The sequence below is a fragment of the Antechinus flavipes genome, chromosome 2 (assembly GCF_016432865.1).
Source record: "Antechinus flavipes isolate AdamAnt ecotype Samford, QLD, Australia chromosome 2, AdamAnt_v2, whole genome shotgun sequence".
Taxonomy (NCBI): Eukaryota; Metazoa; Chordata; class Mammalia; order Dasyuromorphia; family Dasyuridae; genus Antechinus; species Antechinus flavipes.
Genome location: NC_067399.1, coordinates 266,062,348 through 266,079,594, shown reverse-complemented (window position 1 = coordinate 266,079,594; position 17,247 = coordinate 266,062,348). Strand labels below are relative to the sequence as shown.

General features: G+C 33.4%; 1 protein-coding gene across 1 annotated transcript in view; it reads left to right on the top strand.

Moving 5' to 3' along the window:
- AQR (aquarius intron-binding spliceosomal factor) overlaps window positions 1-17,247 on the top strand; it is a 98,247-nt gene that overhangs the window by 44,392 nt on the left and 36,608 nt on the right. Inside the window, exons 18-22 of the mRNA XM_051977028.1 lie at window positions 6,564-6,731; window positions 8,942-9,111; window positions 11,776-12,017; window positions 13,190-13,336; window positions 14,604-14,673. Coding sequence (XP_051832988.1) covers window positions 6,564-6,731; window positions 8,942-9,111; window positions 11,776-12,017; window positions 13,190-13,336; window positions 14,604-14,673 — 797 coding nt within the window. The remainder of the gene's footprint in view (window positions 1-6,563; window positions 6,732-8,941; window positions 9,112-11,775; window positions 12,018-13,189; window positions 13,337-14,603; window positions 14,674-17,247) is intronic.

Here is a 17,247-nt window from a genome sequence, read left to right as displayed (position 1 = left end):
AGTAGTAATACTGAATAATCTGCTAGAATTATTTGATGAATTAAATGAGCATGTAGACAAGGGGTGATCAATAGTTATAATTTATTTTAACTTTCAAAAAGCCTCTTTCAAGATTTTATGCCAAGGACTACTTAATAACTGAATCATCATATATTAAAGGGAAGGTTTTGATTGTGGATAAAGAACTGCTTAGAAAATGGAAACAAATACTTAAAGTTTTCAAAATGCCTTATTTATATTTTCTCATTTGATCTTCACAACAGCCCTTTAAAATGGAGAATATAGATGGAGAAACTGAGGCTCAGCAAGATTAAATAATTTGTTCATGGTCATTTATATCAGAAGTTAATGTCTTAAGTCTTGACCTCAGGTCCCAGTCTTGTACCTGAGACCCATGTTGGAGTAGTACTAAGCCTTTCCTTGAGGATCCAGATCCAAGACTATTATCAGAATTTGAAGGAATACAATAGCTATCATCAAATATTTATTTAAAAGATTATTATGTAGGAAAAAAAAGGTTAAATTTGCTTTTGGGGGCAGAAGTGGGAATAATGCTGTTGGTGAACAGACTTACTTCAGCTAGATAAAAGAATAAAATTGCAACAATTGAAAACTCTCCAAAAGGTGTCTGGTGTCTTTTTCCTCATCTTCCCTGCACTTTTTCCTCCATAGTCTTCTTTAGGATGTAGTTGATTTCCCTTTACTAGTGATATTCACATAAAAGCCAGATAAACACTCGGGAGGTCAGAGAAAAATATGGCTTATTGAATTAGCAGGTCTCTAGAGTTCTTATAACTCTGTGATTTTGTAAGGAACAATAATTTATTTGGTATCTATATAAACCAAAGCCTTTAATTCTTAGTATCTTTTCTTTCTTTTCCTACTACTCTGCTGCTGTCTCTACAGAAACAGATCATAGGTTATACATTAAATAGATCTATTTTGTTTGTATGCTATTTTATGAGTTTCTGTGGTCAAAATTTATTTGCTACTTAAGAGGCCAATTGGGCCGGTCCTTATGCAGCAGGTGCAGTTTGTCATAATTATTTTTTAAAGAATAAAAGGAAAAATATATGGGCCAAACTAAAAATGTTGCTTTAAAAGTTATTTATACCTATGATCAGACTTTAGGTCAGACAATGTTATGGTTCTGATGTTGTGGGGGGGAAGGAGGGAACACCACACACCAGTATGCGATTTGTGGGAAAGCATTAAATGGTACAAAACACATATAAAATCATCAAAGAGATGTGATCAGACAAGAAAATTGGCCAATTATGTAATGAGAACAAGGAGTATAGAAAAACTACATTTTTTTATTAGTGCATGAATGAATAAATGAGTGAACAAAGTGCTTACAATATGCTGAGTACTGTGCAAAATTCTGGGGATAACAATGTAAGTAAGCAAGAAAATACAAGTAACTATATATACTTATAGTTGTATTATACACACACACACGTAACTCTATAGGGAGTGGTAACAGGGAAGTGGGAGTGAATAGTGATTGGAATCACAGGGTACTTGATTGATGTCATTAGAAGTGGCAGTGCTGTTTTGAGTATCATTCTTAGGTAGAATAGAGTTGGGGCATATGAGCAGTAGCATGACACAAAAATGGTTAAAAAGTGACTCGATGGTCCTGAGACTTGGCAGGTTAAGCTAAGAGCCCACCATTCAGAGCTAGAGATCGTGAGATTTGGGCCCTTCAACTCCAAATGGAAGTAGAGCCTAGAGTCCAGGTTGTGTAACATGGAGATCAGCAAATGGCCATATAATATTCAGAGGCCTAAAGGCTGATAAACCTGCTGTGGGGGATTTATGGTAAGACATATAGAAATATTAAGCAGAATGATGGGATGAGTTAGGATCTGTACTTTTGCAGTTGGAATATCCACATTGATGAGATGACTCCAATGAAGTTCTTTAGATTTTTTTTAAGGAGGGGAAAGTGAAATGATTATTTGTATTAACTTGTATAATCAAGATGGTCCAATATATAGTACTTAAAAGTCTATATGCTTCACAATACATCATCAAGTAATTTTGTACTTGGTTTTGTCAGTAGGAAGTCATAAAAATTATTTTTTTTTTCTCCTTTTAATCGTAGATTTTTATTTATTTATTTATTTTATTTTATTTTTTAAATTTTTATTTAATAATTACTTTATATTGACACTCATTTCTGTTCCGATTTTTTTTTTCCCCTCCCTCCCTCCACCCCCTCCCCTAGATGGCAAGCAGTCCTTTATATGTTGGATATGTTGCAGTATATCCTAGATACAATATATGTTTGCAGAACCGAACAGTTCTCTTGTTGCATAGGGAGAATTGGATTCAGAAGGTATAAATAACCCGGGAGGAAAAACTAAAATGCAGATAGTTCACATTCGTTTCCCAGTGTTCTTTCTTTGGGTGTAGCTGCTTTTGTCCGTCATTTATCAATTGAAACTCAGGTCTCTTTGTCAAAGAAATCCACTTCCATCAAAATATGTCCTCATACAATATCGTTGTCGAAGTGTATAATGATCTCCTGGTTCTGCTCATTTCACTTAGCATCAGTTCATGTAAGTCTCGCCAGTCCTCTCTGTATTCATCCTGCTGGTCATTTCTTACAGAACAATAATATTCCATAACATTCATATACCACAATTTACCCAGCCATTCTCCAATTGATGGGCATCCATTTATTTTCCAGTTTCTAGCCACTACAAACAGGGCTGCTACAAACATTTTGGCACATACAGGTCCCTTTCTTTCTTTTTTTTTTTTTTTAATTTAATAATAACTTTGTATTGACAGAATCCATGCCAGGATAATTTTTACACAGCATTATCCCTTGCAATCACTTATGTTTCGTTTTTTCCCCTCCCTCTCTCCTCCCCCCCTCCCCCCCCCCTACAAACATTTTGGCACATACCGGTCCCTTTCCCTTTTTTAGTATCTCTTTGGGGTATAAGCCCAATAGAAACACTGCTGGATCAAATACAGGTCCCTTTCCCTTCTTTAGTATTTCTTTGGGATATAAGCCCAATAGAAACACTGCTGGATCAAAGGGTATGCACAATTTGATAATTTTTTGGTCATAATTCCAGATTGCTCTCCAGAATGGTTGGATTCGTTCACAACTCCACCAACAATGCATTAGTGTCCCAGTTTTCCCACATCCCCTCCAACATTCATCATTATTTTTTCCTGTCATCTTAGCCAATCTGACAGGTGTGTAGTGGTATCTCAGAGTTGTCTTAATTTGCATTTCTCTGATCAATAATGATTTGGAACACTCTTTCATATGAGTGGTAATAGTTTCAATTTCATCCTCTGAAAATTGTCTGTTCATATCCTTTGACCATTTATCAATTGGAGAATGGCTTGATTTCTTATAAATTTGAGTCAGTTCTCTATATATTTTAGAAATGAGGCCTTTATCAGAACCTTTAACTGTGAAAATGTTTTCCCAGTTTGTTGCAGGAAGTCATAAAAATTAATGTGTGCGTGTGTGCTTATATGTATATATTCTCCCTTTCCCCAAGTCATAAGTTTATATCTTATAGTGTGTGTGTGTGTGTGTGTGTGTGTGTGTGTGTATGTATGTGTGTATACACAGTAAAGGTATAGGGGTTGTTTTGAAGATTTTTATAACAATGTTTTAACAACTTTTTTTTAAGGATAGGAAGTAGATATTAGCACCCTTACTTTTTAGATGGAGAAAACAGTGGATAGAGTGAATTTCCAAAAGGAAGAACTAGATTCATTAAATAGGCTGAAGTTCAAAAAGTAGCTAATTTTGGCTTAACATAAGGATAAACTTCGTAAAGAGTTAGAACTCTTCCAAACTAGGAATATTCTTGCAGGTTTGTATTCTTGATTTCAGAGGTTGTTATCTATTAAAGTATTTCATTCTTTGTCTTTGTAGCTCCACACTGCACCTTGCTCATAGTAGGTACTTAGTAAATGTTGATTGATGCATGGATGTTCACTCGGAACTCTTGTGTCAGTTAGAATAGATCATCTTCCTTCTAGTCTTAAAGCTCTGTCTGTAATACTAATAATGTGGGTGGTCACAATGCAAGCTAGAAGCAGAATTCAAAATTCAGGCCCTTATCTGCACAAATCTTTTTGCTTCGTTAAAAAAAGAGATTTTAAATTCTCTTAAGAAGAAAACAACAGTGAAATAAGTTTTCTGGAATGGATTTTGTATTTTTTTAGCTTTATCCATACTTAATTTACTTCCAAAACAGTCATTTGATTTAAGGTAGCCTTGTTTTCACATCCTAGACCACCGTTGTGACATGCTGCTAATCACAATCCCAGTTTACTGTTTTGATTAAGCTAGTTGAAACTTTGCTATCAAGTTTCTGAACGAAATTAGGCATGGACCCATACTTAACACCATATACCAAGATAAGATCAAAATGGGTCCATGACCTAGGCATAAAGAACGAGATTATAAATAAATTAGAGGAACATAGAATAGTTTATCTCTCAGACTTGTGGAGGAGAAAGAAATTTGTGACCAAAGATGAACTAGAGACCATTACTGATCACAAAACAGAAAATTTTGATTACATCAAATTAAAAAGCCTTTGTACAAATAAAACTAATGCAAACAAGATTAGAAGGGAAGCAACAAACTGGGAAAACATCTTCACAGTTAAAGGTTCTGATAAAGGCCTCATTTCTAAAATATATAGAGAACTGACTCAAATTTATAAGAAATCAAGCCATTCTCCAATTGATAAATGGTCAAAGGATATGAACAGACAATTTTCAGAGGATGAAATTGAAACTATTACCACTCATATGAAAGAGTGTTCTAAATCATTATTAATCAGAGAAATGCAAATTAAGACAACTCTGAGATACCACTACACACCTGTCAGATTGGCTAAGATGATAGGAAAAAATAATGAATGTTGGAGGGCATGCGGGAAAACTGGGACACTAATGCATTGTTGGTGGAGTTGTGAACGAATCCAACCATTCTGGAGAGCAATCTGGAATTATGCCCAAAAAATTATCAAATTGTGCATACCCTTTGATCCAGCAGTGTTTCTATTGGGCTTATATCCCAAAGAAATACTAAAGAAGGGAAAGGGACCTGTATGTGCCAAAATGTTTGTGGCAGGCGTGTTTGTAGTGGCTAGAAACTGGAAAATGAATGGATGCCCATCCATTGGAGAATGGCTGGGTAAATTGTGGTATATGAATGTTATGGAATATTATTGTTCTGTAAGAAATGACCAGCAGGATGAATACAGAGAGGACTGGCGAGACTTACATGAACTGATGCTAAGTGAAATGAGCAGAACCAGGAGATCATTATACACTTCGACAACGATATTGTATGAGGACATATTTTGATGGAAGTGGATTTCTTTGACAAAGAGATCTGAGTTTCAATGGATAAATGACGGACAAAAGCAGCTACACCCAAAGAATGAACACTGGGAAACGAATGTGAACTATCTGCATTTTAGTTCTTCTTCCCGGGTTATTTATACCTTCTGAATCCAATTCTCCCTATGCAACAAGAGAACTGTTCGGGCTGCAAACATATATTGTATCTAGGATATACTGCAACATATCCAACATATAAAGGACTGCTTGCCATCTAGGGGAGGAGGTGGAGGGAGGGAGGGGGAAAAGAAATCGGAAAAGAAACGAGTGCAAGGAATAATGTTGTCAATATAAAGTAATCACTAAATAAAAAATAAAAATTAAAAAAAAAAGTTTCTGAACAAGTAAGGTGATAAAATATACATTCTCATTAGTGCGAAACTGACTTATGAGAATAGATCAGAAAAAGAGTGCTGGCAGATGGTCTGACATTACATACTGTGAAGTCTAATTTTAGTTTTATCTTACTAGTGTCCCTTTAGTAAAACTGGAAAAATTAGTTAAGTGCATTTTTTGGCATAATCATTGAGAAACTTTAGACCTTAGCATAAGCATCTTATTATTTTGTTTTGTGTTTCCAAATTGTAACTTACATGAATTGAAAGCTCATATTTTCTTCCACATGTTGGTATGGATAATCTTATCAAGAGTTTGTGTCTTTTGAACTATATTTTAGTTGATTTTTAAGACAAGTCACATAAAAATATTTCTTTTTTGAAGTGATGCTGATGGATTATCTTTAAGTGACAGAATTTCTAAATATCTTTTAGTCAGTTTGTACATCAGCCATATTTTTGACCACATATTCTAAATGGGAAATTCTAAATGTGGAGGATGAACTGATAGATGGAATGTGACAAAAATCCTGTTTTTGTTGCTGTGACATCCATAATCTATCATGTTAACATAGAAATTAGATTATGGTGCAAAGTTTCCATGTTTATTGCAGATAAGTGATGGGAAGGGTCACATTAAAGTCACCAACTGTAGTACATATACTATAGAAGGTAGTCTTTAATACAGTAGTTGACTTAATAGTGATATCTAGCATTTAATGTTTTTACATATAACAAATAATTAAGATTAGTCTATCATTAAACAAATGATAATAATAAAAAATTACATGCTAACTAAATAATCTGAAAATGTCTTCTTTTAACCAGGTTTGCGCAAGCATGATGTTTGCTTTTTAATTACGGTACGACCCACGAAGCCTTATGGCACCAAGTTTGACCGGAGGCGACCTTTTGTGGAGCAAACTGGTCTGGTGTATGTCAGAGGCTGTGAGATCCAGGGCATGCTGGATGATAGAGGACGTGTCATTGAAGATGGTATGGTGACACATTTTTATTTTGGGGCAAAGATTTTTGCATAGAAAGTTTCCTTGCTTTTTTTTAACTAAGTAACATAAAACAGTTTTGATCTTAAATTTATTCATCCACTAGTTGGCTCTATCTTATAGTATTTTCATTGATATGCTTTCTTGAGATGTCACATTTGTGATCTGAAAAGTTTTGGAGTATAGCCTGAACCAGATTAAAAATGTAATTGGAAATATTTAACAAAATGTTAAAAAGAAAAAAAGTAAGTGCGCGCATACACACACACACAGACACATAATAGAATAGGTAATGTTTGTGATTTTAAATCAATAAGATATTCATTTCTATTTGAGTTGAGCATCACAGCTTTAGACTGTAGTATGAGCTTCCTATTACGTTATAATTGATTTCAAGAGAACTTGTAGACTTTCTAGATACCTTTCCCAATCAGAATTCCTGTCGTAGCTATTGACCATGAAATCTTGGCCTCCTTTGAACTTTTTTAACAAGCCATGGGACTTTGCCTTTGCCACTACAGTTCAGATAACAATGTATAATAAATGAAGCTTGAAAGATCTTATTGCATCTAAAATACTTGTTAGTTGTGGGCAGGTCAGTTAACCTCTCAGCCTCAATTTCTTCATCTGTAAAGTGGGGATAATGATACTTACAGAACAGACAGTTCTTTCTTTATGTAAATTCACATTATGACAAATTCATCTCCCTGCAGTGGCAGAATCCTGTGCTTATTTGTGGTCTGCCTCCAAGTTCTGGTAGGTGGAGATGGGAAGTGCTGGTGCAACCCTGCTTGGTGCTTATGTTCCAAGTACTGAAGCTCCTTGGGCTATATAGGAGTGGAAGCAGCTCTGGCTGGGGGGGCCTACAGAGTCATGAAGGAGTAGAACCATTTGGAGACCTGAGGGGAGGGGGAATTTGCAGAATGGTTCACTTTCATTAAGCTAGAACTGGCTATATTTAACCTTTTGTGTTGTTGAATATTATCTAAGATTATATATAAAATGTTTTGCTGTAAAAATGTTGGTCTTTATCATTTTGTCAGGACTTATGGTTTCATCAGTGAAGGGAATTTTGGAGAAGAAACTGAGTGTTTTTACAGATCAGCAATCTTTACCTTATATACTAAAGAGTATCTTGTCCATGTGGTAACATGTTAGAAACTAAATTCAGGCTTCCTGATTCCATTGACTTGTGCCTCTTTTCGTCATGCCATGCTGGTTCTAAGCTATAGTGACTAACATTTTATATTTATGTTACATCATATATGTAACATATTACATTATATACGTTAACATTATATTACACTATATATGTAACATATATGTAGCATTACATTATATATGTAACATATCATTCTATATGATATGACATATGCTAGTTATCATATTTCATACACTTTAATACTAGGTGATAAAAATTAATAAAGAGAATTCTGCTTTGATTATACTTTTTCCTCCCAATTATGGTTCTTTGTTGTAGGCTGCTAAGAATTCGGGGATAGTGTTGTTCTCCACTGTAGAAGGAAATGGGAATTGAATTTGTGGCTAGACTTAGAATCTCTAAAATTAAGAGAGTAGAAGAATTGGAAAATTAAGGAAGAGAGGAAGACAAGTTGATAGAAATTATATTTGTGACTGTTAACCTTTTAATAGCTCGCTAAGTTTCAGTGTATTTAGAATTTTGTTTCGTGCCTATAAGATTTGCCTATGGATGTGTTATAATGAGGTATATAATTAGTATCCAGACTTTAATGAATGGGAAAAACTATTGATTTAGCAAATATTTAGGAACCTATTATATATAACAGTGTTAAGTTCATTAAAAGATAATAACAAGATAGCATCTATCCCTGGTCCTTCAGAATCTTATAGTCTTGTTGGGAAAGATACTTCATATACAAAAATATCTTAATACATGGTGTCCTATTAGTAATATTTATGGTAAATGCTGTGTGAATTCAGAGGAGACAAATACCATGTAAGATCCAGGAGACACTTCATGAAAAAGATGGATTTGGGTTGAACTTTGAAGGATAAGATAAGACTTTTGATGAGTTACATTTAGAAGGAAGGATGGGTGGAAAGTCATAGTTGTCATCACATTTCTGAACAAAATAATTTTTATTTTAGTGTACTGTTTTTTTTTTAAGTATCCTTTTAAACATATTTTGTTTAATTTTCTTTATTTCTCAATGTGTGTAGGACCTGAACCCAAACCTAGACTAAGAGGAGATTCAAGAACTTATAGAGTATTTCTTGATCCAAACCAGTATCAGCAAGATATGACCAATACTATCCAAAATGGAGGGGAAGATGTGTATGAAACTTTTAATATCATCATGAGGAGAAAACCAAAAGAAAACAACTTTAAGGTATGCAACATGATAAATTAACTAGGGACTCTAGCATTTAACCTGGGAAACAAATTTTACTTATATGATATAAAGTGAATTGTAAGAGATGTTATAGAACTTTTTGACAGGTGAAAACATTTGGTGAAAGAAACTTGTTCACTTAATATAAACTATTATTTAAAAGCTTAGTGTATAATTTAAAATGGAGAAATCCAAATGAAAATCTTTGCCCTTTGAAGACTCCTATGAGTGGGTTTGTTGACCTTCAAATATTAACTGTTTAATTTTACTCAAAAGTGAAGACAGTCCTACTAAAGGTATAGCTTTTTCCTTTTTCAGAATCATTTACTCATCTGGTACTTAGCATTATGGTAGAAGAGTCCTTTCTGTTAAAATTCATCATTCAGGCAATATTTTCCTGATATACTATAGTTAGTTGTAGGTCACTGTAATCTCTATGATACAATTTATTAAGAGAATTAAAATATTTGATTTAGCATTTACTCTCTAACCCTACATTATTAATATCTTTTTTTTTTCTATCTCCAAAATATTATCTCTATAATTTTTGACCTAATAGAGATTGGTTCTCTTGTTGGAACTAATGCCATAGCCATAAGCTTGATTATTATTCAAGCCAGATAGCATTCGCATGGTACAAGAGATCTTAGACATAACTTATTCAATCTACCTCCATTTCCATGCTCAGAGACATTCAATGCTTGCACAAAGTCAAATTGGTTACAGAATATGAAGAAGGGAATCTCAGAGACAACGTTCAAAGCAACCCATTTCAGTTTGAGTTGGTTAATTCTTAGAAAGTTTTTCCTTGTATTAAGTCAAACCCATTTAAGTTTGAGTTGGTTAATTCTTAAATAGTTTTTCCTTGTATTAAGTCAAACTCTCCTTTTCAAATATTGCCTGTTCTTTTAACATTGTTTACTATAATCTCATAATCCTTCAATTGCTTTCTAGTCTTCATCTAGTATTATTGGCAGAGGGAAAGACAAATCTTGATCTGTGCAGGAGATTGGAGTAGAAAAGAAAGGGCAGTGAGAACAATGAACCAATGTCCTCATAGAATTATGGCTCACTAAGCAACCTATAGCTGCTATTGTTGAAACATCCAAAAGTACATACACGTTTTGATCAGAAATCATATGGTTGTGTTCTAGTGAATGAATAGCTATTATAGTAAGAATGAAAAGACTTAGTTTTTAAAAATTTGCTAAATCTGTTGACCACCTACCAGCCCCCTATTTTTAATAGGGATGCTGAAAATATACAAAATGATTCTTTTAGCTTTTCAAAGAATAGTGATTATTAATATAAAATCAAATTTGAACATGCTTATTGAAATAAAATTTAGAGAAAAATATTATCTTCCTTTGGAAAGGGAGGATGAATTTTCAGAAAAGAAAATTATTGTTCTTCTTGCATAGGCAGTTTACTTCATTGGAGTCTGATTTTTGTAAAGTAGACTTTTTCTAATGAGGGGTGTAGTTTTATTTCCTTGAAATTGTAAAATGAGTGGGAGAATGCTGACATTGCAATCATTGAAAGGTGGTAGGGTTATTGGCTGTCTTAAACATGTATTTATGACAGACATGTCCAATCATGTTGTCTTTCGTACTGAGAATTCCCATGACTAGTTAAAATAAACTTGATAACAGAAGCTCTGTTCTTTTCCAGAGAAGCTTTATTTGCTAGTGGGAGTTTTACTTTTCATCCCTGTGGTTTCTTATTAGAATTTCAAATCCTGGTTCTATTGACAATTCAATACTGTAGCAAGTTAGATCCATCATTGTTAGTATACTAATAGATTCCACTTGGCTAGTTTAATCTTTCTTATTATTTATGTCATTTTATTTCAAGTTCCTTTCATTGTAAAATCATAGTGGACTTTGTCATGATGAAAGCAACATTTTATTTGGAATGATTAATGAATTTTATTTGATAGTAGAAGAAATTCAGTCAAATTTTAGAAGAAAAATAACATTGTGTATCCTGGTTCTGAATTCGAGATTATTTTAAGCTGCCAACTTTTGAAAGAAGGGAAAACATTGTTGTTTTGAATATATTTTTTTTCTATTTTATAGTATCATAGCATAAATGTGGTTTTAGATTCTGTAGGTCCTCTTTATCATTTTCAAAGAGATTAGTTATTAGCAATTGCTAATTATTTTTATCTCTCTGTGAATTTCCGTTAAGAATTTTAGTTCTTTCTGTTGACAATTATATATTTCCCTGAAATTCTGGTTATTTTTATAATTTTTTTTCCTTAAGGTGGGAGATGAAACTTTAAAGAGTTCCAAAATAGAAGCTTTTTTCTTTATAGACTCTTTCTATAATGTTTACTTGTTGCTATGCAGACCCTGGAATTACTCTCTTTTCCATTAGGAACCAAGTGCTAAACTTATTTGTGTCATTATGTCTAAATGACCTCTTAATGGATAAACTGTTCTAGTTAAGTTTGATCTTTTATTTAACTTAGTCTTTAGTATCAGTAGAAAATATAGCTGCTGGTTCAGTCCAGCCAAGCACCTGTCAGCAGAAAATAACTTCTTGCCCTGAAATACTCTGGAATGCTGGATTAGTTTGGAGAGCCAGTTCTACATGCCAGTGAAGCTCAGATATTTGAGATGTCACGTTAACACAATTATTTTGTTTTGTTACTGACAGGCTGTATTAGAGACCATTCGGAATCTGATGAATACGGATTGTGTGGTACCTGACTGGCTACATGACATCATCCTAGGATATGGAGACCCAAGTAGTGCCCATTACTCAAAAATGCCTAATCAGATTTCCTGTCTTGATTTCAATGATACTTTTCTTTCCATTGATCACTTAAAAGCCAGTTTTCCTGGTTATAATGTCAAAGTAACAGTGGATAACCCAGCCCTACAGGTTCCCCCTTTCAGGTAAGGTCAAAGACCTATACACTGAATTTTAGAAATCAATTTCTTGTCATTCTGTAATTAGCTTGAGGAAGGAAGTTGAAATTATTGGCTAATGTAAAATTTGGGTGTTATGGTAGAATTTTATTTGAATAATGTTTTTTCTTTGCCATATGTTGTGTATAGTTATAAATAGTTATAAATTTGTTTAGTTAGTCTATTACATGGATAATCTTACCACAGTGCAAGTGTAACTTGAAAATTACAAGAAAAGTTATTGAATATAGTATCAAATACTCTGCCACTATTTGTTGCTTGAGTGCTACTGTGTTAATAGCCTTTTACTCAAATGCATTCCAAGTATTATTTCAATAAGCTAATTTATATATGCAATAAAAATGACTTCTAAACCATTTAATTAATGTCTCCCAAAATAAGCAAATGATTTTGAGATTTTTTTAAAAAGGAAATTTTGGCCTTTTAATCTTTTTCTTTCATAAATTATAAAATACTTTACAATATGATTTAATATTCAATAAGTACATTTTACAGTGATCTTAGAAGGATCTTTGACTTGTATCAATATGAATATTTCCTTCTGACGAAGACCATGGCCACATCGCTCCTTTTATTTTTTTGTTAATTTTAGTTTTTCCACAAATTGTCTACAGAAAATTCATCCAACTTACTTGAGATTTTTCTCTTATTCACTTAATATCTCAGGCCATTTGTCTGTTGTATCTTATTTTTTCTATAGTTACGTAGCAAGAATGTCACATCCTGATTCTGTTTTTCACTTGTGTCATCTTGGGTCAGTTATTTAACCCCTTTGGACTTCAGTATTGTTATCAACAAAAAGAGGGTCAAACCAAATGAACTCTAAGGCCCCTTTTGATTTTAATCCTTTTGATCCCATTAAGCAAATTTGTTGGTTTAAAAAGTTGGCAAGTCTCAAACTCAAAAGGAGTGGATGAAAAAAAAGTGCCCATTTATTTGAGATTGGCTCCTTGTCTTCCTTTGCCTTGAGTTTTGGACAGATGTTTATTTTTAAAAGTAGAACCAATGCTGTAGTTACCTACAGCTCAAAGCCATGGATGAATGTCACTTTATCCTTTGGAAATTAGGGCCTATAGCATTCAGCTAGGATAGAAAACAGATTTAAATTTCAAGAAATACTTAAATTTTGTGTGTTATAGGATAACTTTCCCAGTAAGAAATGGAAAAGGGAAGAAACGGAAAGAAGCAGGTGGAGAAGATGAAAGTGCTGAAGAAGCTGAAACTTTAATTGTTGAGCCTCATGTTATTCCTAATAGAGGTCCCTATCCTTATAATAAACCCAAACGGTAATGTCTCTTTATGCAAATGCATCTTTGTGATACACGTTATACACATGCTCATATATTATGTATACATATGTCCAGTATATGCTGGATTGAGTACAAGTCACCTTAACTTTAATGCTTAGCAATTGGGTGATCATTATACTTACTAGTAATAACTAATAGTAATGATAGTAATAACTAGTAATAACCAATAGGTTAGCCACATTTAAAATTTTTTAGGTTAAAACGCTCTTCTGGAATGCCCTAGTAAAAACTTGATTTATATTAATATTAAGATATCTGGCATTCTTGACCCCTATTAAAATGGGAGAGCCAGAAGAATACCTTAAAATTTTTTGGCATTCTATAGTTAGGACATTTCAAAACTAAACACATGGAGAAAAAAATCAGGGTTTGTTTGTATTAGTCTTAGAGGCAACATGGTACCCAAAAAAAAAAAAAAAAGGTTTTTTTGAAATTAGAAAAGCTGAATTCAAATCCTGCCCCAGTGTGAGGTCCTTTGTGACCTCGGGCAAATCAGTTAAAATCTTAGTGCAAGAGTTTTCTCATATAAAATAATAATCTTTAAAAGTTCTTTTCAACTTTAAATCAACGATCCTGCAAACACAGACATTTTGCCTAGTCTGATGTATTCTCATATCATATAAACAACAAAACTATCCATGCTTGTATGCTATTAATGGTAATCTAGAACTGTTTTTTGTGCAGTACTTATTTAACCTAATTTGGGTCATACTTTATTCCTTGATTAGGAGCTGGAACTCAGTCCCTTCCTGCTGTTGGTATCATTAGGGGGACTCAGTGCTATGCCAAATACACCATAATCAGTACTGGAGGAGATTTATTCTTTCATCTCTCCCAAGAATTTTCCAAGTTAATATAATAGTTTTGGTGATCATTCCTTCAAAATGTATTCAGTTCCTCTTAACTTTTAGGGTGGGTCATGTATCATTCAGGCAATTAGAATTAAGTGACTTGCCCAGTGTCACACAGCCAGGAAGTATTAAGTATCTGAGATCAGATTTGAACTCAGGTCATCCTTATTTCAGGGCTGGTGCTCTATCCACTGTGCCACCTATCTGCCCTGATTTTTGAAACAATTAAGGAAGACAATCCTTTCCTTTTTGGTCCAAATTTTCATTGTAATAATTAGTATAGCTTATTTCGTTAAGTTCTTTGCATATATTATTTTGTTTCATCTGCCTATGTCCTATGAGATCACTTATCCATATTTTCTACCAGTTTTAATTTACTGTTTTGTTTACAGCAATACTATTCAGTTTACACCTACTCAAATAGAGGCCATTCGTGCTGGAATGCAGCCTGGATTGACTATGGTAAGAGAGTTACTATAAAACTATTTTCTTATATTGACCAAGAAAATAAGTATTCCATTAAAATTAGGAATTTTTTTATGTCAAATTAATTTCACAGTATTTTGTTGTTGTGTTTCTCCAATAAGCCAACCCTTAAACGAAGAATTATAAAAGGGATGAAAAGGTAGTTGAATAAAAGTAATCAACATCACAGTCATGTCCAACAGTTGATAGACTGCCCCATACCTTAGTCATTCTAATTATATAGTATTCAGTTTCAGTTTTTTTTTTGTTTTTCCATTTTAGTTTTCGTTGTGTATATTTTGTTGGTTTTGCATATTTCACTATGCTTCAGTTCATTTAAGTTTTATTGTTGTTGTTCAGTTGATTTGATTCTTTTGGACCCTGTGGGCCATACTGGCCATGGGGTTTTCTTGGCAAATATACTGAAATGATTTGCCATTTCCTTCTCCAGTAGGCTAAGTCAAACAGGTTAAGTGAATTGTCCAAGGTCACACAGCTTGTGTACTTGAGGCTGGGTTTGAACTGAGGTCTTCTTAATGCCAGGTCCACTACTCTATCCACTGAGCCTATTTCTTACAGTTCAGCTGTTCTTTTTGTTTTTGTATCACTGTATGCTTATCCATTATCCAGTTGATGAGCATCCAATTCTTTGTTATTAGAAAAAAAGAAGTAGCATTTTTGTGTTTGAAGAATATTCAGCTCTTATCCTGATCAAGAATAGGATCATGGGATTTGGGGCTAGAAGGGTAATCTAACTTACTTTTTTCCTTTTAAAACTTAGAGAACTGAGGCTCAAAGGAGCTAAGTGACAAGTGTAATGTAAGTGACCATCCTGCTATCAAGAAGTAGAGTTTAGATTCAGATCCAAATCTTCTTACTCTTGATCCATTCTTTTGTTAGCTATCACATTAATTTATAGCGAGTATTTAAAGAAATTATAGCATCCTGTACATTTAGTAGATCTTTCTGGTGTTCTTAGCTACTTATTTTCAGATGGAAAATTCAGTTTTAAAAAATATTTCTTGAGTATCAGTCATGTATATTACTTTTCATCAAGTCCCATTCAAATTCCTGATCACTGTGGAGGTAACCTTTGGTTCTCAAAATACATGCTGATAGTGCAAGCTCTGGCATTTAAAAAAAATTCTCACTATTTTCTTAGGTTCATCACTGGTAGGCAAACTATTTGTTGACTCATATTTTTGTCTGTAATCACTTATGAAAACAAAGACTGAACATCAATACTATGTGGTACTCTCACTTAAAACTTGTTGATGCTTGTTGTTATAGTGAATTATTGAATTGCTTTCAGATAATCACCCCTGATCTCCCTGTGGACAACTCTTCTTTATAACAAAGAAAGTATTTAAATAAATTCACCCAATTGTTCAAATTTTCCTGACAGCATTCTATACATCTAGTCCCGTTCCTCCTTCTCTCCCCCAACTTTTACTCTCCCCACTATAAGAGGCAAGAAGATGAGTTTCTTCAGATCTTTTTCTTGGACCATGATATGTTATTGGCTTTAATCTGTATTCATATATTAGAGTTGTTTTCTTTACGTTAATAGCCATTATGTATGTTGTTTTCCTGGTTGTGATTTCTTCCATCTGTAGTGAATGATACCAGTCTGTTTCCCAGAGTTCTTTATATAATACCATATCATTCTTGTGTTTAAATGCCTTTTTTTTTGTTTAGTGATTTTCCAATTGGTGAATATTCAATTTGTTTGTAGTTTTTTTTTTTTTGTTATTGTTGTTGTTGTTGATATGGTCTCTCTGTTTCTGAAGTGATAAATAATGGGAAATAGAGAAGAGGATACTGAGAATCACAGTTTCTAGATTGTCTATAAGTGATATTAACTATCAGTAGTCAAAATGTGTCATCTGTGTCTAGTGACCAAGTATAGATACTACTCTGAAGATATTTTTGTTACAAATGAAACCTCAGTTCAATAGAGAAATGACAATTAAATGAAATGATAGCATAAGATTATCCTTGGAGTTACAGGTAAAAGTGACAGAGCTATTTTTTTTTTTTATCATACCTTGTAAAGTATATGAAAACTTTTATAACTATTTATCATGAATGTAGCAGATACTAGACTGAGTACTAAACAACAGCAACTGAATGATTCATGCCACTTCTACATGAGGCTCTGATCCTTCCCAATTTGTGTTCTTCCCACTCTTCTTAATTACTTAGTATATATTATCTGTGTGTATTTTTCCTTTCTTTCTCCTCCACCTCCCCATAAAAATTTAGCTCTTTGTTTAACACAATGCCCTACACATACTAAGTGCTTAATAAATGCTCTTTGAGTTGAACATAGGAGACATGTTAACGCAAAGAACAAAATCAGTACCAAACTAGAGGAAATAAAAAAGAGATGGAGATATAGCATTCATTTAAGATATTTTGTTTTCAAAAAAATGAGACACAGATAATTGCATACATAGAGACATACTTCCTAAACCAGTTTAATCAATTTAATTCAGTTGCCACAAGGAAAAGAAAAGATCCTAAAGACTGCCTTAACTAGCTTACACTTAATCTCTTTTCTAGGTGTAA